At 37.7% G+C, this 22,997-nt stretch overlaps 1 protein-coding gene across 2 annotated transcripts in view; it reads left to right on the forward strand.

Annotated features, from left to right (window-relative positions):
• The window catches only part of LOC149010939 (protein transport protein SEC24 B-like), a 40,975-nt gene extending 21,093 nt beyond the window's left edge, over positions 1 to 19,882 (forward strand). The window contains exons 8-10 of one of the 2 annotated variants that reach the window (XM_089160345.1): positions 17,575 to 18,999; positions 19,126 to 19,157; positions 19,429 to 19,882. In XM_089160345.1, coding sequence (XP_089016471.1) covers positions 17,575 to 17,582 — 8 coding nt within the window. In that variant the 3' untranslated portion in view covers positions 17,583 to 18,999; positions 19,126 to 19,157; positions 19,429 to 19,882. Of the gene's footprint in view, positions 1 to 17,129; positions 17,270 to 17,574; positions 19,000 to 19,125; positions 19,158 to 19,428 lie in introns of those variants that run through there. The other variant, XM_089160344.1, reaches the window with a different exon arrangement.
• Positions 19,883 to 22,997: the final 3,115 nt, after the last annotated feature.

Genomic DNA, 22,997 nt, shown 5'->3' on the forward strand with positions numbered 1-22,997 from the left:
TGCCGCTGGCCTCAACATCTTCTTCCTCATTTCCTTCCTCATCCTCATCTTCTTTGGCATCCCCTTCCGTTTCTTCAACTTCTGGAGCCGGCATAGGAGGAATCTTGAGATGAGTCATCATATGTTGCATCATGATGGTTTGATGAGTTAGCATCCCTTCAACAGTGTCCATGCGATGTCCCATTGAGTCAAAAGGGCATCAAAGTGCTGGTGCATGTTGGTGAGGCGAGAATCAAGGGCTTGAAATCTCGAGGCAGTAGAAGAAGAGTAGGAAGATGGTTATGGCCCGGCTGATGTACCTTCTATGTCCATGACCTTAGGTGGATTCCTTTGGCGGGCTTGGGCTGCTGTTCGCTTGCGGGAGGGAACAAGGCTTTTGGCATCTATTTTTGTGGGGGTTGGGTAGAGTCTTCATTCTTCAGACTGACTTTAAGGTGCTTGAAGACTTTGGTGAGGAGACTGCCATATGGTAGACATTTGTTCCCAGTCACAGCAGACTGAATCATGTAGGAGAGAATAGCGTACAGGAGGACGATGGGTTGAGGATTAATAATGCAATAGGTGACATAGGTTTGAAAAGAGGTAATATTAGACCGATGTCCCTCTTTAGGAATTAGGTTCCATTGAGTGATTTTGCTGACAATTTTGGCCTGTTCAATGAACATTGTTTCTTTAATGTCCCTGTAGTAGCTAAGAGGGGTACTAGGTGGTAGGAGACTTTGATAGACATCATCTATCTGAACATCCTTAGGTGGGGTATCTTTGTAGGTCCAGAAGCAAAGATCACCCTCAGTGGAGATGTTAAATATGGGATAAAAGGAGGGGATGGTGAGAATGATGTCTACCCCTTTCACATAAGAGGTGACTGTCAGATTTGCCCCGGTTCCCTCATGTCGTAGATTGGCATAGAAATGATTCACCAGGCGGGTATAGGTGACCTCCTTCGCATGAAGCATGGATTCCCAGCCCATAGCTTCGAACATTTCCTTGATGGGAAATTTTGAGAAGGCATCAAGGTCAACAGTTAAGCCTTGCTCAATGCTTCGGGCAGAAACCTTAGGGAACATCCGTTGAGCCTTGGCATCCCTAAACCATTTGTCTAGTCTAGGTGGACTCTCAGGGGACTCATCACGAGGGGGTGGAGGAGGGACTCTAGAGGAGGAGGCACCACCTCGGACCGAAGGGTTCTTGCGGCGACGAGACATGATGATCTATCAATCAAAGAGATACCAACTGGTATAAGCAAACACACTTCACAGAATTCTTGAAAGTTTCTATAATAGATGCATGATGGACTCATGTGCTCAGGACTGAGTTTAAGAGTCAATTGGTTCGGCTGAAGTCATGGTAAACACCAGATGCGAAGCACAATTGAAAGGATTTCAAAAACTGAGATTAGACAAAGGACTAAACCAGATTTTTGAAAATATGCATCAATACTTCACCAATTTGAAGTAAAAACAGAGGAATGCAGCCAGCAAGGATGGAAAGCAAGAACATTTGCCCTAGGCATGTGATCTTCAACATTGGGAAGATTAACGATTACTGTTACTCATCCAGTGACTTGTTTTAACCAACAAATGTTCAAAAGAACATGGATTTAACAAAGAATTCTGAGTATTCAAAAACAAATCAGATTTTTGAAAACAGGGGAAAAATCAGATTTGAAAGGTTTTCAAAATCATGATCCAACACACAACATACATGTTGGTAAAAGAATTCATAGTTTTGTACGGTTCAAGCCATGAAGCAGAAGTTCTGATTGAGATATACATCAACCACGAAAACTACTGCATGTTGAAACTTAAGATGAGCATGGCTTGATTTATCAAAGAGAATATGATAGCCTTGAGGACTTACCAAAGAGTATGCACTCAGGAGAGAGAGAGATGGAGTGCCAAAACCAAAACTCACAGGGCTGCACTTGGATTCTCATGCACCCAAGAGAGGAGATTAGGGATTTTAAAGAAAGAGATGGATTTGGGAAAGGAAGTTGAGAGAAATTAGGGATTTGGGGAGTTTTGAAATCGTGGGGAGTTATAGAAAGGAAGGAGAGAGAGAGAGAGAGAGTGAGAGAGGTTTTGTAAAGCAAAAAACACATGCGTGTGTTTTTAAGTGAGCCAGACAGACGACCGTCTGATCTAGACGGTCGACCGTCTAGTTTAAGTATACTGTGTTTTTGAACACAGTTGGCCATATGGAATTTCCATCTCACAGACAGAATTTCCGTCTGGGCTCTGTAGTCAGACGGACGACCGTCTGGGCAAATGGTCGACCGTCTAATTTGCTGAACTGCCCTGTATTTTGAGAATGGGATTTTGAATCGGTTTTTGATGATTTTGACTATTCTAAGAGGTCAATTAGTCCCATTTCTCTTCTTAGTTCAACACAACATTCTTCACTTAGGGGTTTGGTGAAAATGTCCGCCAATTGATGGTTTGTATCAATGAATTCAAGTACAGCTTCATTCTTTTGAATACAATCCCTAAGGAAATGATGTCTAATGTCAATGTGCTTGGCTCTTTGAGTGAAGCACAGGGTTCTTGCTAAGATTAATGGCATTAGTGCTGTCACACTTTATGGGACATTTTTCAAGTTGAACCTTGTAATCTAGTAAGGTTTGTTTCATCCAAATGATTTGAGCACAACACTTACCGGCTGCAATGTATTCCGCCTCGGTTGTTGAAAGAGCAACACAGTTTTGTTTCTTGTTGAACCATGATATTAGACATGGTCCAAGCAAGTGACATATGCCACTTGTGTTCTTCCGGTCAACATGACAACCGGCAAGGTCGACATCTGAAAAACTTAACAGGTCAAATTCTTGACCTTTAGGATACCATAGTCCTAAGTTTGATGTGCCTTTTAAATATTTGAATATTCTCTTGACAGCACAAATATGAGACTGTTTAGGATTGGCTTGATATCTTGCACAAGCACAAACACTAAACATGATGTCCGGTCTACTAGCCGTTAAGTATAAAAGGCTTCCAATCATACCTCTATACTTGGTGGCATCAAAAGGCTTCCCATCCTCATCTTTTGATAATTTCAAAGATATGCTCATTGGTGTTCCACTAGCCTTTTGAGATGTTACATCAAATTTCTTTATGAGTTATTTTATGTACTTGGTTTGACTAATAAAAATGCCATTTTCATTTTGTTTAATTTGTAGACCAAGGAAAAAGGTTAATTCACCCATCATACTCATTTCAAACTCATTTCTCATGCAAGTACTAAACTCATGACATAATGATTCATTTGTAGCACCAAATATGATATCATCCACATATATTTGTATGATAATAATATCATTTTTCTTGTATTTGACAAACAGTGTGGTATCTACCTTACCCATTGAGAATTTCTTTTGGACTAGAAATTTACTTAGTCTTTCATACCAAGCTCGTGGGGCTTGTTTAAGTCCATAGAGGGCCCTTTTGAGTTTGAAGACATGATTGGGGAAAGGTGGAGTCTTCAAAGCCCGGAAGTTGTGCAACATAAACTTCCTCCATAATGAATCCATTCAAGAATGCACTTTTAACATCCATTTGATATAACTTGAAGTTTTTATGGCATGCAAATGCCAATAACATTCTTATGGATTCTAATCGGGCTACGGGTGTATAGGTGTCATCAAAATCAATTCCTTCTTGTTGATTATATCCTTGGGCAACCAACCTTGCCTTGTTTCTAACAACTTGACCATTTTCATCAAGCTTATTTCTAAATACCCATTTAGTACCTATGATGATATGGTCTCGAGGTCTTTGGATGAGTTCCCAAACATCATTTTTTTCGAATTGATTTAACTCTTCTTGCATGGCCATGATCCAATGACTATTACTTATGGCCTCTTTGGCATTCTTGGGTTCTATAGTTGACAAGAATGCAACATAGTTGCAAAAGTTTTGAGTTCTCGATCTAATTTGGATTCCTTGACCTAAGTCACCTATGACTTGTTCAAGAGAGAGGTTTTTAAAAAAAAAAAACACCCAAAAAAAAAAAAAAAGGGGGGCCCCCCCCACTCAAAAAAAAAAAAAAAATTTCAAAAAGAAAAGTTTACCCCCTTTTCCCAAAAAACATGGTCAGTCCTCCCATCATCTTCCTCATCAATTAGAGGTTTATATTTGTCCTTAGGTGGAGATACATCACATGTGACATTCATTGATTCTTCCACAACAAGGGTTCTTTTATTTAGCACTCTATATGCTCTACTGTTTTGAGACCAAGAAAATTCCCTCATCAACTTTTTCTTCAAATTTTCCTTTAGGATCTCTAGTGTTCAATATAGTGCACTTACATCCAAATATTTGGAAGTGATCAACCCTAGGAACTTTGTTGTGATAGAGTTCATATGGTGTCTTGTTTAGGAATTTTCTTATTAAAACATGGTTTAAGACATAACAAGCGGTGCTTGTGGCTTCCACCCAAAGATACTTAGGCATTGAGAATTCACTAAGCATGGTTCTAGCCATTTCTTGGAGTGATCTATTCTTTCTCTCTACTACTCCATTTGATTGGGGAGTTCTAGGAGCGGAAAAGTTATGAGTTATGCCTTCTTTGTCACAAAATTCTCCAAAGTAGTTGTTGTCAAATTCCCTTCCATGGTCACTTTGGATGGTGGTTATGAGGTATCCTTTATGATTTTGAATTTTTCTAACAAGAATAATGAATTCCTCAAAGGCATCATCTTTATGCTTTAGAAATAATGTCCATGTATACCTTGAGTAATCATCAACAATGACAAAGGTATAGTATTTGCCACCAAGACTAGCTATGGAAATAGGTCCAAATAAGTCCATATGCAAAAGTTCTAGTGGTCTACTAGTAGAAACTATGTTCTTGGACTTATGAGACACTCTAGTTTGTTTTCCCTTTTGGCATGCATCACAAAAATAGTTTTTATCAAACTTTATTTTTGGAAGATTTCTAACTAGATTCTTTGATGCAATGGTTTTAATTTGCTTCATATTTATGTGACCTAGTTTTCTATGCCAAATTAGAGTTTCTTCAAGAGACATGAGACAAGTCATATTAAGAGACGATTCATTGAACACACAAGTATAAATGTTGTCTCTCCTAATACCTTTAATGATTAACTTTTCATTCACATCTTTCACATAGCAACAAGAAACATCAAATGTGACTTTATAGCCTATGCTACATAATTGACTTACACTAAGCAAATTAAATGATAGTTTATCAACTAGATATACATTTGAGATAGAGGTACCTCCAATATTAACTTGACCAATGCCAACTATCTTTCCTTTGCTATTATCTCTATAGGTGACGCATCCTCCATCATATGATCTAAGCTTTGTGAAGAGCTTTGGATTTGATGTCATATGCTTAGAACAACCACTATCAATGTACCATTCACTTCTTTGGGTGTTCATCAAGCAAATCTACATAAGAAGGAAGAGATGTGCATTGGTCCCCACGTCTACATGGGTCCAAATTGGTTAGTTCTTATTGGTTCCATGTTGAACCAACTAGGTTGATATCCCTTTGGTCTTTGAAATCTTGGATCACAAATGTCAAATGGCTCTTGGATTTGAGGTTTTTGTCTCCTTGGTCCATTGAAGTTTTGACTTCTTTGCCCATTCATCTTGTTTGTATTTTTAAAGAAGTTTTCACTTCTTCTAGGTCTTTGATGGCTTGGCATATGTGGCCTAAATGGAGGTTGAGAGATATGCTCATAGGGTGCAAAATAGGTATATGGCCAATTATAAGCAAACATCATTTGATTTTGGTTTGGCCAAAATTGATGATGTTGCTGGCTTTGGACATTTTGGTAATTTTGGGATTTTGGTTTTTTTTCCCCCCTTTTTTTTTTTTTTTTTTTTTTTTTTTTTTTTTTTTTTTTTTTTTTTTTTTTTTTCTTTTTCCCTTTTTTTTGGGTGTTCCCCCCCCTTTTTTTGTTGTTTTTTTTTCCTCCCCCCCTTTTTTTTCTTTCCCTTTTTTTTGTTTTTTTGGCCTTTTTTTCCCTTTTTTTTTTTTTCCCCCCTTTTTTTTTTCCATTTTCCCTTTTTCTTTGGGAATAGTAATTTCCCTTTCCAATCTTTTCTTTGATTGTTTGAAGTTGAGTTTTGTTTCCACCTTGAATGTTTCCTTGAACATTTTTAGGTGTTGGTGAGGAGTTCTTACTAGATGTCCCTTATCGAACTTCTTTCCCCTTTCTGGGAGTTGAAGTTTCACCATTGAATCCTAGTCCTTCTTTATCTTGTGGACTTTTTTGGGGGGTCCCTAGAAGACTATCTAGGTTCTTTTGACCATTTGTGAATTTCACAAGGGAATTGTTTAAGTCCACATTTTCTTGTTCTATTTTCTCAATGTGCTTCCGTAATTCAATTACGGTGTTATTGAGAGAATGTACTTCTCCTGGTCTTCTTACTCACTTGTGGATTTCACAATGGTTTTGTTTAGGTCATTATTTTCTTTTTTTATCTTCTTAATGTACTCTCGTAAGTCATTTACGGTGTCATTTAGAGATATTACTTCTCCTTCTAAGATTTTGTTTTTCTTTTCAATTTTCTTGCTGAAATTGTATAGAGTTTCAAAACCACTAGCTAAGTCTTCTTCATCAATGTTATCTATATCATTCTCATCATGCATAGAATCAAGACTATCATACATGGAATTTACCTCATGATCTTGTTATTCATATGATCTAACCATCTAGGCTAAGTTGATCTTTTCTTCATCGGACTCTTCACTTTCTTCTTTATCATCACTTGTAGTGTAGATTACTTCGGCTTCATCATCAATCTCTAAGGGCCTGTTTGGTAACCAGATTTGAAATCTCGGATTCATGAACGTATAACCGTTTGGTTGTAAAATCTCGCTGTTTAGAGATTCACATTTACACCGTGATCGGATTTTGGGTAGGGTGAAACCGGGGTCAAAAGCTATACTCCGCCCCCATCGGCTCTTTTGGATACCCGTTTCTTCCACCCAGCATCTTTTTTTTATCTCCATGTTGTCTCGTTTGATCTCGTTTTGTCTCCGGCTCTGTCCCGGCCCAAAAGAGTAAAAGATCATGGCATCATCATCCAACCAATTCTCTTCAAGACCCGAAGGTCTAAATACTTGTAGGCCTCCATATTTTGATGGAGAAGGGTTTGCCTATTGGAAGAATAGATTTGAAGACTTAGTATGTGCTATTGATATAGATGTTTGGGACATAATTACATATGGACCTAATGAGATTACCAAACTTGATAAAGATGGTAACAAAATCCCAAAACCAAGGACCAAATGAGATGGAATTGACAAAGTCAAATCCCAAGCAAACCACAAGGCTAAAATGTTCCTACAATGTGCCTTGAGTGAGAAGGTATACAATAGGTGTGGTACTTGCAAGAATGTAAAAAAAGTCTATGACAAATTAATAGTCACTTACGAAGGAACAAACCAAATAAAGCAGATAAATTTGGATGTTTATATGCTTCAATATGAAAACTTCAAAATGTTAGATAATGAGGATATAACTTCTTTGTTTACTAGGTTTTCTAACATTATAAATAAGCTGCATAGCCTTGGCAAGGAATTTGCGAATGAAGATGTGAGAAGAAGAATCCTATGAGCTCTTCCACCATTTTGGAGATCCAAGAAAACAACAATTCAAGAAGTAGAAAATCTAGAACACATCACACTTAATGAGCTCATGGGATTTCTACTTGCACGTGAGGCGGAACTTGAGGAAGACAAGAGGTATAAAGAAAGCCATTCAAAAGAGAAAAAAAAGAAGTCCATCGCTCTTAAAAGCTCCATCAATAAGGATGATGAAAGTGAGGAAGAAGAAAGTGACTCCGACAGTGATATTGCCCTTATCATAAGAAAGTTCAGGAAATTTCTACAAGGAAGGAAAGGAAGATTTATCCAAAGGACAAGGGTCAAAAGAATCCAAAGGTAAAAACTCATCAAAAGGTATAACCCCATCTACTAATAGTCAAGATGTTATTTGCTTTGAGTGTAGGAAACCAGGACACTTAAAGAACGAATACCTCACCAAAGGGAAAAAGAAGGCATACAAAGCCGAAGTAATCTACACTACAAGTGATGATGAAGAAGAAAGTGAAGAGTCCGATGAAGAAAATATCAACTTAGCCTTGATGGCTAGATCACATGAAGAACAAAATCATGAGGTAAATTCCATGTATGATAGTCTTGATTCTATGCATGATGAGAATGATATAGATAACGTTGATGAAGATGACTTAGCTAGTGGTTTTGAAACTCTATACAATTTCAGCAAGAAAATTGAAAAGAAAAACAAAATCTTAGAAGGAGGAGTATTATCTCTAAATGACACCGTGACTTACGAGAGTATATTAAGAAGATAGAAAAAGAAAATAATAACCTAAACAAAACCATTGTGAAATCCACAAGTGAGTAAGAGGAACCTAGATGGTCTTCTAGGAGAAATACATTCTCTCAATAACACCGTAATTGAATTACGGGAGCACATTGAGGAGATAGAACAAAAAAATGTGGAGCTAAACAATTCCCTTGTGAAATTCACAAATGGTCAAAAGAACCTAGATAGTCTTCTAGGAACCCCCCAAAAGAGTCCACAAGATAAAGAAGGACTAGGATTCAATGGTGAAACTTCAACTCCCAGAAAGGGGAAAGAAGTTTGATTTGAAAAAGGGACATCTATTAAGAACTCCTCACCAACACCTAAAAATGTTCAAGGAAACATTCAAGGTGGAAACAAGATTCAATCTCAAACAATCAAAGGAAAGATTGGAAAGGGAAATTATTATTCCCAAAGAAAAAGGGAAAATGGAAATCAAAAGAATGGACCAAAGAATAACCAAGGAAAAAAAGGACCAAATTATCATAATCAAGGTTATTTAAGAAGAAATTGTGGAAATCAAAACTACTATGACCATAGGTGGCAAAAATCCCAAAATTACCAAAATGTCCAAAGCCAACAACATCATCAATTTTGGCCAAACCAAAATCAAATGATGTTTGCTTATAATTGGCCATATACCTATTTTGCACCCTATGAGCATATCTCTCAACCTCCATTTAGGCCACATATGCCAAGCCATCAAAGACCTAGAAGAAGTGAAAACTTCTTTAAAAATACAAACAAGATGAATGGGCAAAGAAGTCAAAACTTCAATGGACCAAGGAGACAAAAACCTCAAGTCCAAGAGCCATTTGACATTTGTGATCCAAGAATTTCAAAAACCAAAGGGATATCAACCTAGTTGGTTCAACATGGAACCAATAAGAACTAACCAATTTGGACCCATGTAGACGTGGGGACCAATGCACATCTCTTCCTTCTTATATAGGTTTGCTTGATGAACACCCAAAGAAGTGAATGGTACATTGATAGTGGTTGTTCCAAGCATATGACGTCAAATCCAAAGCTCTTCACAAAGCTTAGATCATATGATGGAGGATGCGTCACCTATAGAGATAATAGTAAAGGAAAGATAGTTGGCATTGGTCAAGTTAATATTGGAGGTACCTCTATCTCAAATGTATATCTAGTTGATAAACTATCATTTAATTTGCTTAGTGTAAGTCAATTATGTAGCATAGGCTATAAAGTCACATTTGATGTTTCTTGTTGCTATGTGAAAGATGTGAATGAAAAGTTAATCATTAAAGGTATTAGGAGATACAACATTTATACTTGTGTGTTCAATGAATCGTCTCTTAATATGACTTGTCTCATGTCTCTTGAAGAAACTCTAATTTGGCATAGAAAACTAGGTCACATAAATATGAAGCAAATTAAAACCATTGCATCAAAGAATCTAGTTAGAAATCTTCCAAAAACAAAGTTTGATAAAAACTATTTTTATGATGCATGTCGAAAGGGAAAACAAACTAAAATATCTCATAAGTCCAAGAACATAGTTTCTATTAGTAGACCACTAGAACTTTTGCATATGGACTTATTTGAACCTATTTCCATAGCTAGTCTTGGTGGCAAATACTATACCTTTGTCATTGTTGATGATTACTCAAGGTATACATGGACATTATTTCTAAAGCATAAAGATGATGCCTGAGGAATTCATTATTCTTGTTAGAAAAATTCAAAATCATAAAGGATACCTCATAACCACCATCCAAAGTGACCATGGAAGGGAATTTGACAACAACTACTTTGGAGAATTTTGTGACAAAGAAGGCATAACTCATAAGTTTTCCGCTCCTAGAACTCCCCAATCAAATGGAGTAGTAGAGAGAAAGAATAGATCACTCCAAGAAATGGCTAGAACCATGCTTAGTGAATTCTCAATGCCTAAGTATCTTTGGGCGGAAGCCACAAGCACCGCTTGTTATGTCTTAAACCATGTTTTAATAAGAAAATTCCTAAACAATACACCATATGAACTCTATCACAACAAAGTTCCTAGGGTTGATCACTTCCAAATATTTGGATGTAAGTGCACTATATTGAACACTAGAGATCCTAAAGGAAAATTTGAAGAAAAAGTTGATGAGGGAATTTTCTTGGGATATTCTCAAAACAGTAGAGCATATAGAGTGCTAAATAAAAGAACCCTTGTTATGGAAGAATCAATGAATGCCACATGTGATGTATCTCCACCTAAGGACAAATATAAACCTCTAATTGATGAGGAAGATGATGGGAGGACTGAACATGTCATTAGGGAAAAAGTGGATAACCTATCCCTAGAAGAACCTATAAATGTTCCCAAAGATAGTGGGACCCCCTCTCAAGAATTACCTAAGGAGGTAGTTCCTTGAAAGACCATCCTCTTAAACAAATCATAGGTGACTTAGGTCAAGGAATCCAAATTAGATCGAGAACTCAAAACTTTTGCAACTATGTTGCATTCGTGTCAACTATAGAACCCAAGAATGCCAAAGAGGCCATAACTAATAGTCATTGGATCATGGCCATGCAAGAAGAGTTAAATCAATTCGAAAAAAATGATGTTTGGGAACTCATCCAAAGACCTCGAGACCATATCATCATAGGTACTAAATGGGTATTTAGAAATAAGCTTGATGAAAATGGTCAAGTTGTTAGAAACAAGGCAAGGTTGGTTGCCCAATGATATAATCAACAAGAAGGAATTGATTTTGATGACACCTATGCACCCGTAGCCCGATTAGAATCCATAAGAATGTTATTGGCATTTGCATGCCATAAGAACTTCAAGTTATATCAAATGGATGTGAAAAGTGCATTCTTGAATGGATTCATTATGGAGGAAGTTTATGTTGCACAACTTCCGGGCTTTGAAGACTCCACTTTCCCCAATCATGTCTTCAAACTCAAAAGGTCCCTCTATGGACTTAAACAAGCCCCACGAGCTTGGTATGAAAGACTAAGTAAATTTCTAGTCCAAAAGAAATTCTCAATGGGCAAGGTAGATACCACACTGTTTGTCAAATACAAGAAAAATGATATTATTATCGTACAAATATATGTGGATGATATCATATTTGGTGCTACAAATGAATCATTATGTCATGAGTTTAGTACTTGCATGAGAAATGAGTTTGAAATGAGTATGATGGGTGAATTAACCTTTTTCCTTGGTCTACAAATTAAACAAAATGAAAATGGCATCTTCATTAGTCAAACCAAGTACATAAAAGAACTCATAAAGAAATTTGATGTAACATCTCAAAAGGCTAGTGGAACACCAATGAGCACATCTTTGAAATGAAATTATCAAAAGATGAGGATGGGAAGCCTTTTGATGCCACCAAGTATAGAGGTATGATTGGAAGCCTTCTATACTTAACGGCTAGTAGACCGGACATCATGTTTAGTGTTTGTGCTTGTGGATATCAAGTCAATCGTAAACAGTCTCATGTTTGTGCCGTCAAGAGAATTTCAAATATTTAAAAGGCACATCAAACTTAGGACTATGGTATCCTAAAGGTCAAGAATTTGACCTGTTAAGTTTTTCAGATGCCGACTTTGCCGGTTGTCATGTTGACCGGAAGAGCACAAGTGGCACATGTCACTTGCTTGGACCATGTCTAGTGTCATGGTTCAGCAAGAAACAAAACTGTGTTGCTCTTTCGACAACCGAGGCGGAATACATTGCAGCCGGTAAGTGCTGTGCTCAAATCATTTGGATGAAACAAACCTTACTAGATTACAAAGTTCAACTTGAAAAATGTCCCATAAAGTGTGACAGCACTAGTTGCATTAATCTTAGCAAGAACCTTGTGTTTCACCCAAGAGCCAAGCACATTGACATTAGACATCATTTCCTTAGGGATTGTATTCAAAAGAATGAAGTTGTACTTGAATTCATTGATACAAACCATCAATTGGCAGACATTTTCACCAAACCCATAAGTGAAGACCGTTTTGTTGAACTAAGAAGAGAATTGGGACTAATTGACCTCTTATAATAGTCAAAATCATCAAAAACCTATTCCAAATCCCACTCTCAAAATACATGGTAGTTCAACAAATCAGACGGTCGTCCGTTTGATTACAGAGCCCAGACGGAAATTCCGTCTGGCCTACTGTGTTCAAAAACGCAGTATACTGAAACCAGATGGTCAATCGTCTGGATCAGACAGTCGTTCGTCTGGCTCACTTAAAAACACACGCATGTGTTTTTTGCTTTACAAAACCTCTCTCACTCTCTCTCCTTCCTTTCTATAACTCCCGAAATCCCTAATTTCTCTCAACTTCCTTTTCCAAATCCATCTCTCTCTTTAAAATCCCTAATTTCCTCTCTTGGGTTCGTGAGAATCCAAGTGCAGCCTTATGAGTTTTGTTTTTGGCACTCCATCTCTCCTCTCTGCGTGTGTGAAGGATCCATTGCAGGAGCTCTCAAGCCCTCTCTCTCTCTCTCTCTCTCCTGTGTACATACTCTTTGGTAAGTCCTCAAGGCTATCATATTCTCTTTGATAAATCAAACCATGCTCATCTTAAGTTTCAACATGCAGTAGTTTTCTGGGTTGCTATATATCTCAATCAGAACTTCTGCTTCTTGGCTTGAACCGTACAAAACTATGCATTCTTTTACCAACATGTATGTTGTGTGTTAGATCATGATTTAGAAAACCTTTCAAATATGATTTTTCCCCTGTTTTCAAAAATCTGATTTGTTTTTGAGTACTTAGAATTCCTTGTTAAGACCATGTTCTTTTGAACATTTGTTGGTTAAAACAAGTCATTGGATGAGTAACAATAATCGTTAATCTTCCCAATGTTGAAGATCGCATGCCTATGGCAAATGTTCTTGCTTTCCATCCTTGCTAGCCGCATTCCTCTGTTTTTACTTCAAATTGGTGAAGTATTTATGCATATTTTCAAAAATCTAGTTTAGTCCTTTGTCTAATCTCAGTTTTTGAAATCCATTCAATTGTGCTTTGCATCTAGCGTTTACCATGACTTCAGCCGAACCAATTGACTCTTAAACTCAGTCCTGAGCTCATGAGTCCATCATGCATCTATTATAGAAACTTTCAAGAATTCTGTGAAGTGTGTTTGGTTATACCAGTTGGTATCTCTTTGATTGACAAATCATCATGTCTCGTCGCCGCAAGAACCCTTCGGTCCGAGGTGGTGCCTCCTCCTCTAGAGTCCCTCCTCCACCCCCTCGTGATGAGTCCCCTGAGAGTCCACCTAAACTAGACAAATGGTTTAGGGATGCCAAGGCTCAACGGATGTTCCCTAAGGTTTCTGCCCGAAGCATCGAGCAAGGCTCAACTGTTGACCTTGATGCCTTCTCAAAATTTCCCATCAAGGAAACGTTCGAAGCTATGGGCTGGGAATTCATGCGAAGGAGGTCACCTATACCCACATGGTGAATCATTTCTATACCAATCTACAACATGAGGGAACGGGGGCAAATTTGACAATCACCTCCTATGTGAAAGGGGTAAACATCATTCTCACCATCCCCTCCTTTTATCCTATATGTAACATCTCCATTGAGGGTGATCTTCGCTTTGGACGTACAAAGATACCCCACCTGAGGATGTTCAGATAGATGATGTCTATCAAAGTCTCCTACCACCTGGTACCTCTCCTAGCTGCTACAAGGACATTAAAGAAACAATGTTCACTGAACAGGCCAAAGTTGTCAACAAAATCACTTAAAGGAACCTAATTCCTAAAAAGGGACATCGGTCTGATATTACCTCTTTTCAAACCTATGTCACCTACTGCATTATTAATCATCAACCCATCTGCCTCCCGTACACTATTCTCTCCTACATGATTCAGTTTGCTGTGACTAGGAACAAATGTCTACCATATGGCAGTCTCCTCACCAAAGTCTTCAAGCACCTTAAAGTCAGTCTGAAGAATGAAGACTCTACCCAACCCCCACCAAAAATATACGCCAAAGGCCTTGTTCCCTCCCCCAAGCGAACAGCAGCCCAAGCCCACCAAAGGAATGCACCTCAGGCCATGGACATAGAAGGTACATCAGCCGGGCCACAACCATCTTCCTACTCTTCTTTTATTGCCTCGAGATTTTAAGCCCTTGATTCTCGCCTCACCAACATGCACCAGCACTTTGATGCCTGTTTTGACTCAATGGGACATCGTATGGACACTGTTGAAGGGATGCTAGCTCATCAAACCATCATGATGCAACATATGATGACTCATCTTAAGATTCCTCCTATGCCGGCTCCAGAAGTTGAAGAAGCGGAAGGGGATGTCGAAGAAGATGAAGATGAGGAAGGAAATGAGGAAGAAGATGTTGAGGCCAACGGCAGTGGAAGTGAAGATGGCAGTGGAGATGATGAATGTGGAAGTGGAGCTGACAAAGAGGGCATCGAAGAGAATGACTAGCTTCAGTTGCTTTTTGTTTTGATTGGACTATGATATGTTTCTGTTTTATTCAGTTGAACAGATTTTCTTTATGCTATTTTTGTTGTTGCATTTGTTTATGCTAACACTTGTCTTTACATCTCACTTGAACTTATTCGATGTAAATGACCTATGATGAAATGCAAGTTTATGTTTTCTCTTCTCTACTGTTCTCTTGTTTTTTTGGTACAAGGGGGAAGCTCATATTTAGGGGGAGGCATGCCATGCATTTTTCTCCTTTTTGTTTCTGACTAAGGGGGAGAAATACAGTAAGTTTACAGTCCATTAGCATTTTTCTTTAAACTATAAACCTTAATAGCATGATGTTTAATATATATGTCATATGAAATTCACATAATGATTTATGAACTATAGGGGTAGTTAGCATACTTCATGACTATATGATTATCCAAGTGCATAAATGATAGTTTTTGTAGCCTTTCTATCATTCCATCACTTGTATGTTTGTCATCATCAAAAAGGGGGAGATTGTTAATGCCATGTCAGCATTTGCCACATCGGCCTCCAATCAGTTTTGATGATGACAAACACTCTACTAATGATTCCATGTAGATGTGTTTTGTCCAGCTCATCACCACAGTGAATCTCGATGCAAAATGATCGGATCAAAGAATTACCGGAGAATCAAACTCAAGACCAACTCAAACCATCTTAGACCAAGAACCAAAGTCAAGATGAGTATCAAAACCATTGCACAAGATCAAGTCGAAGATCAAAACTTAGGTTGAATTAGGGCTTAGGACACTCTCGCATACACATATATGTAAATGCATCAATTATATGTAATTCATGTTACTAGAGTGACCTAGGACATGTTAATGAGGTGTACAATGCTTAGGGTTGACCAAAAAGTCCAAAAACCCAAGCCATGTCCCAGCCCCAACTTAGTTCAGCAAAACTACACCAGATAGTCGACCGTCTGAGCAGACAAATAACCGTCTGTTTGCAGTTTTTTTGTATTTTTGAACATAGAAGGCTAGGACGGAATTTCCATCTGGGGTACTTAAGCCAAACAAACGACCGTCTGGCCCTGACTTAAATGTAACGGCTAATTTTTAACGGCTATTTTTTTAATGGCTCTTTTTCAACGGCTAGTTTTTTAGACCCTGGGCAGACGGACGACCGTCTATATTAAAATTTCATTTAAATTTTATATCCGTTGGGGAAATGGGGAGGGCATTGAGTTGAGGTCTATAAAAGCCCAACCACCCCCATTTGAGAATCATTCTTCTCCCCCATCAAGCATATACTCACTCACAAGTGAAAGGGCCAATATTGGGTGTTTTAGCACCATTACTATCTTCCCGACTTCATTCAACTTTGAGGGATATTCCAAAGTTGATAAGCAAGCTCATTGAAGGTCATTGGAGCTTTTTATTGATGCATCGCTGTTCTTGAAGCATTCATTCATTGCATCACACACACATAAGGGGTAAAGTGTCACTCTCCTTGTTAGGTAATATCCAACATTTCTGGTATTTGAATTGGTTGTTGAATTCTAGTCTAGGTTGATTAGAATTTGTTGCTTGGGTGCTCTTGCCCGTGAACAAAGATTACTTGGGTGCTCTTGCCCGTGAACAAAGATTGTAAAGGGTACTCTTGCCTCGTAACAAAGATTGTAAGGGTTTAACTCTCTACCCATCGTATTGAAAGAGATTCATTAGTGGAATACTCTGTTGAGGCTAAGAGAGGAGTGGACGTAGACTTGTAAAGTTGAACCACTATAAATTCTTGTGTTGTGATTGCTTGTCTTATTGAATTCATTTAAATTATCAATTTACCTTGAAATTGCAATCAAACCGAGAATTTGGTATAATCCACGAGGTACAACCTAATCACCCCCCCCCTCTAGGTTGCACCAACAGAAAGATATGTGGGTTTTGCAGCAGCTGTAAAGATACTGATACTTGGAGTGCTGAACTGTAGCTAGAAGCCTAGGGCCTCTGGAGCTTTATCAAGTTGAAAAAAACCTGGTCATCAGGCTCCATTAACTTGGTTTGATTTAACTGCAGGCTCAATTTAGTGTCCATCTTGGTCCCATCAGTGGCCTGATTCGGAGGTTTAGGAACTGGTCAGTTGATATTGGATTAGTCAATCATTTGATTTAACAAGTCCTGTGACTGTTAATAATTTTTATTGTGCTCACCAATGACACCATTCCAATGTTACATGCACCTTAAATATATGGAGACATTTTTTTGGTAACCATAGATGAAGACACCTAAAGATATATTGCACGTTGACAACCAACCTGGGGCATGATGATTAAATGGGATCCTTGATATTCTTCTCTATCCAGCACTGAATAAAGCATAGGATTGCGAACTGATGGACAGATAGACAATTGCTCCTATTTGATAAGTCATGTTTCTGCTATTTCCACTCCGTTGGTCATTCCTTTTGTTTATCCAATATTGATTACCATCCATGACCTTGATTCAAAGGAGTCCGGATCAGCTCCCCCGACGGGGAGCACAGAGTGCTCCACCGACGGTTCCTGACCACACAAAACAGTGGGGCCCAGGGGAAAAACACTTTTTGAAAAAAACAAAAAAAAAAAATTTAATTTCATCCGTGGGCCCCACTGTGTTGTGTGGTCAGGAACCCGTCGGGGAGCACTCTGTGCTACCCCGACGGGGTGAGGATCCGGATTCAATTCAAAGGTATAACACACATACTGGATTTTAGTTGTGATATTGTTTGTGTTTTTTGTATGTGATTAAATCTTTCCAATAAATTAGCAGGACACTAATGGATCTTTTGTACCCCCTTCAAAGCCACTTTCAAGTGATAATGTAACAGATGATGGAATCCTTCTAGAGAATGGTGAAGATTGTTTGGTATATATTGGTAACTCAGTTGGTTCAGGTACCCTGCAGCAAATATTTGGAATTTCATCTCTTAATGAAATTTCCACCCAGGTATTTATACATCAGCCCTTTTTTAATACTTATTTATTGGTTGCCTGTTGGACACATAATTTCTGTATACTTTCAGTCCTCCATCAGATTGGTTATGTCATATTGATTTTGTTTCTTATTCCTTGTTGCACCTAACTGTATGTCTATTCTTTAATGAGACTTCATTTCTTCTTGGCCACCTAGTTTTTATTTAAAAAGGAAAGAAGAAAGGGTAGAAGAAAGTTCAGTTTTCTGTTGTTCAACTGGTCAACATGTCTTAAGAATTATGACCTTGACTAGAGCTGATTGGAGAGAAATAATCCATGCAGCCAACCCCATTTGGTTGGAGATAGAACCATGTTGTTGCTGTTATCTTTGTTGAAATCAACTCTCGGAAAACAGGGGTAGGGCCATCAAGTTATGACCCTCCCCAGACCCAGCAGTGGCAGGAGCCTTGTGCACTGTATATGTCAAGTCTTTTTTTAACTTAAATGGGTGTCCCCATGTTCTCTAATCTTCCTTTACATTCAGAAAGTCTTGATCTGAAGCCTAATTTCCTGCATTCCATGTGGACCTGGTTATATTTTTCCCATGGTTCCTACCTACTGGCTTAACCCATTTACATTCAGAAGGTCCACATTTTTAATCTTTAATTTATTTTTAGACAATGTTTGGACAGAAGTGAAATACAAGATAAAGGTGATTGTGCCAAGTTCTAGTTTGATGATGCACCAAGTTAAGCCATATGAAAGGATGATGGGGGAAACAATGTTTCTTAACCCCCCCCCCCCCAACTGGCGGTATTTTGGGGTATAGGTGGGGAGAATTTCATCTGTGGTCAGCAGCTTAGACAGTTGCATGTTCCACTTATTAATTTAGTAATCTACAGAGGTTATTTATTAAACATTTTCTTTTAAATTCTCCCCTACCTCTGCTTCCAATCTCTTAAGGAACTTTGATTAACTCCCGATTAAGGACCATGACTAGAGGCTATTAGCTTGCAGGTGGAGTTCCTATGGCTCATTTAGATTCCCTTGTAGAATATTTCTTGGTTAGCTTTATTCTTTTTTGTTTTGTGATTCACCCTGAAAATATGATCCATTTGCGTCTGTCCCTGCATCTGTGTGATTAGTGTAGCTTCTTCTTTGAAGTAACATTCTAAAATATGTTGCTTTATCAGTTTGTGCTGCAGCAATATGACAATCCATTATCAAGAAAACTAAATGAAGTTGTTAACGAGATAAGACGTCAAAGATGTTCTTACCTCCGGTACTGCATATTCTGCCTGGATCTTCTAGTTTGAATTTCGTTCAAGTAATGCTTGCTATTCAATTTACAGGGTAATGTTTGCTATTCAACTTATGAGGCCCATTTATTTTCTTTTTGCTTTTGCAGCCTAAGAGTCTGCAAAAAAGGAGATCCTTCAGGTCAGTTCAGGCCTTTTTGCATTCATTGCCTGTCTTACTCAGCTAGATGTATTACTTTGTGCATTTCACAAATTGTCTTGCCATCTTTTTACATTTTTACGAGCCTTTTACAGGGTCAGTAAACTGTATGTTGATTGTTGGGTCATTTTGTAAGGTGGATGTTACAACATCCAAATAATTCTGAGATCAGTTAGTGTGGTACTTCAGTGCTTTTAACAACATTTGACCTGCTTGCTTCTTGAAATAATTCTCAGGTGTGTTTTATTTACAGGGATGCTGTTCTTCTCTTACATGGTAGAAGATAAGACACCTATTGGGCTGTCTTATGTTGAGTTCCTTGTGCATCTCCATTGGCAAATTCAAACTAGAATGGTGTAAACCGGTAGTCGTGTTGACTTCCTCAACACTTGAATGGAAACAAAGCAGAAAAGAAAGCATTAGAGTCATGCTTTTGAATGGCCCTTGGAGCAGTAGCACATTCATTCCTCCTGATGGCCTGTGCAGTTGAATTGCCATTGGAATTTTGCACCACTTTTACTGAATATATTGGACAGAGAAGTGATGGCTTTTTACTCCCTTTGCTCCCCACCCTCCAAAAACAACCCTTCACCTCCATTTTCCACTTCTAAACCCGAAAATAAAAAAGGCATAAACCCATGAGTCCTGGTTCTGTAATGTATTTAAATTCCTTGTTATCATCTTCTGGAAATCCCCTGTATATATTCTTCCCATCATTTATAACCTCAGAAACTTCTTGTCAGTAACTATTTCTCTTCCATTTGTACATATGCAGGGCTCTGTAGTTGGGGTCTGCTTGGAAGTGAATTAACTATAACCTTTACTTAAAAGCTATTATATTTTTGGCAAAGCCACTAGTCTCCTATTTATTATTTATCTAGCAATCAGATTGATTTTCCGATCAAAAGTACTATGTGGAATATCTAGTGAAGTCCATTTACTGACTAGAAAGAGTTTGATTTTTCGTTAAATTTTAGTGAGATGTAGAAAATTCATTTATTTGACATGAGCCGCATATATATATATATATCTTTTCTATCTTCTCTGCTATTGAAACTATATTGAAAATAAAGTAGAATATATTCCTTTATTTTGAATTACACAAGGGAGTCAAACAATATTTATGCTGCTAACTTTCAAGGCAAACTTGTCTTTGTTCAAAGTAGTTGCCTTTTATTAATTAAAAACTATTTTAAAAAAATTTAATTTGTAATATTCCCATCAAAATAGAATACACAACCTTCACATGATGATAATATTGTCTGTCTGATTTTTGTAGGTACTAGTACACCTTAAAGTACTCATTAACAAATAACAAGGTCTTGCTTATTTTTCAGTTTTCAACTTCATTTTCAAGTTTTAATTGAGTTTCAATCAAGGGTTTAATTTTGTAAATATTAAATTTTAAAATATTTGAATGTAAAATTTAAAAAAAATATAATTATGAGTATATTCTATCATTTATCTTAGAACCATCATTGAAGTTTTTTTACATGGCATAATCTTACTAGTCGAAAGGATATAAGGATATTTTAGTCATAAGAATGATGATTTAATCTTTAGTTGGTCCTTTTTAGATACTGTAGGAAAAACAAATGCAAAAGATCATTTTTTTCTGGATCAAAAGTAATATAGGTTCAAGCTAGCTTATGCAGACCTTGGCTATATCCTCATATGGAGTTGCTTGATATATATTTTAAATAGACAACATGTTGGGCTAATACTCCTTTTCAATCAAATATTAGTTGCCTGATGAAGTTACTTTGTGTTCTAACTTATGCGAATCTTAAACTTTTTTTTTTCTTTTTTTTTTAATTTTAAATTTTTTTTTATTGAAATAAATACAAGGAAAAATTAATAGTGAATAACAAAAAGACATTGAAGCCCTTAGTCTAAAATTCATTGCTAGTGAGGTGGAATTCATGCCTAAGAAACTCAATGGCATTGCCGATTTCCAGATGAGAAGATTTGGCGAAACTCCACCCTTTGGATCCAATGTCTGTTGGATTCTCGGATGTATCTCACCCCTTTCAATCTATCTATTATGGTAATAAAAAAAACACTTACTTTTTTGTTATGGAAAAACTGGTTATTAAGAAGGCAAGAACCAATAAGCTATTAGTCCAAGTCTCAATTAATTTTCTACCCCAAAAAAAAAAAAAAAGTCTCAATTAATTTCAGAAGAGACCAAAATTGCTTTGGAACGTGCACCATTATTTGAAGCAGTAACCACGGTTCTTGTTTATACCCTATCCATGACCATGAATCGCAATGGTACAACAAATCAGAAGGTACTCCTGATAAGAAGAGGAGATGAAGTGAAGCTCCAGTGAAGATGATAACCAAGTATAAGTATCTCGATCAGGTTATTTAGCTACAATCAGCAATTCTTGATACGTCTCAAGAACACAGTCCACATTTATTAAGTTGAACTCAAGCAGGAAATTACCAGAGCAACCTAAATTCACAGTGAAATAGTTTGGAACAAGTCCTAAATTCCCTATATCGTATGGAAAAATGCTAATGCTCAATAGCTCAGTAGGTGAGAGAAGGCGGGAAAAACCAAAAGGAAAAAAAAGAAGAGAGAGAGATACTGTTGAGCAGCTTATAAAATCATAAAATCCTAAAATCCCCTCTATAAATTTATGATTTGGGAACGCAGTCCTGAATACTAAGCTAAATTAAGGGTGGAATTAAGGCTGGCCCATAAGATATATAGATATATAGGTTCATATCTGGAGCTTGACTTCAGTGCTGCATAATTAATGTGCAGTATCATGCAGCAAACGGTCGAGATCGAGATTGAGATCTCGACCGTCCGTTTCTCAAAGTGGAAAAACACACTTTTGGAAATCAACGGTCGAGATCAAATCTCTATCGATCTCGACCGTCCATTTCTCAAAGTGGAAAAACACACTTTTGGAAATCAACGGTCGAGATCAAAATCTTCATCGATCTCGACCGTTTGCTGCAGGTGATACACATTAATTACACAGCACCCAAACAATTTCATCATATCAATACTACATCATGTTTTATGGATTCTATGGTTAGAGATAGAAGTGGGGAAGGGAGTACAAAGGAGGGAAAACACAAAAGAGGGGGAAGGGGGAGTTGGTGATGAAGCCTAGCTAGTGACAAAAGAGGGACCTTGCTATGGAGCAGTGCCGCTCTGAGCAGCTGACTGCCCAAATCACTTTTAGGCTCCACAGCAAATCTAGACCATTAAAGTAAGTGTTCACTTAATGGTCCAGAGTCACTTCCTTGCATTTCAACAAAAGAGAGATCTAAACCCAGGGTACAAGCTACTTGTTAGCTGGGTATCAACAAAAGGTTTCGGGGTAAACAATGGAATTTAGAGGAATCTCCCAAAGTGAGGAACCTTGGTAGGTAGTGCATTGCTTATAGTACTCCGGTTGGAGGATTATATTTCGGTAATTTCAGGCTCCCAACTAAAATTGTTGGAGTAAGACTACATAAAAAAATTACCGCCCCTAGGCTTTGGTTGTGCAGAACCCTTGGCATCGAGTTCATCCTTTGCTTTTTTATTGCTAATTTTTTGTCCCGAAAAAAGTGCCAATAATATTTGAAGAAAATGATAGAATTCAACATCTATCTTATTATCACATACACTGACATTGACTAAATAGATTAAGTGTTCACTTAACAGTCCAAGTTTGCTCTGGGGCCGAAAAGTGATCTGGGCAGTCGATTGCTCGGAACAGTGCCGCTTCCTAGCATTTTCAACAAAAGAGAGAAATCTAAACCCAGGGTAACAAGTTGTCTGTTAGCCGGGTGGAGGATATATTTTGGTAATTCAGC

Source organism: Hakea prostrata, chromosome 7 (genome assembly GCF_041222555.1).
Source record: "Hakea prostrata isolate BN-2017 chromosome 7, UWA_Hpros_2, whole genome shotgun sequence".
Lineage (NCBI taxonomy): Eukaryota > Viridiplantae > Streptophyta > Magnoliopsida > Proteales > Proteaceae > Hakea > Hakea prostrata.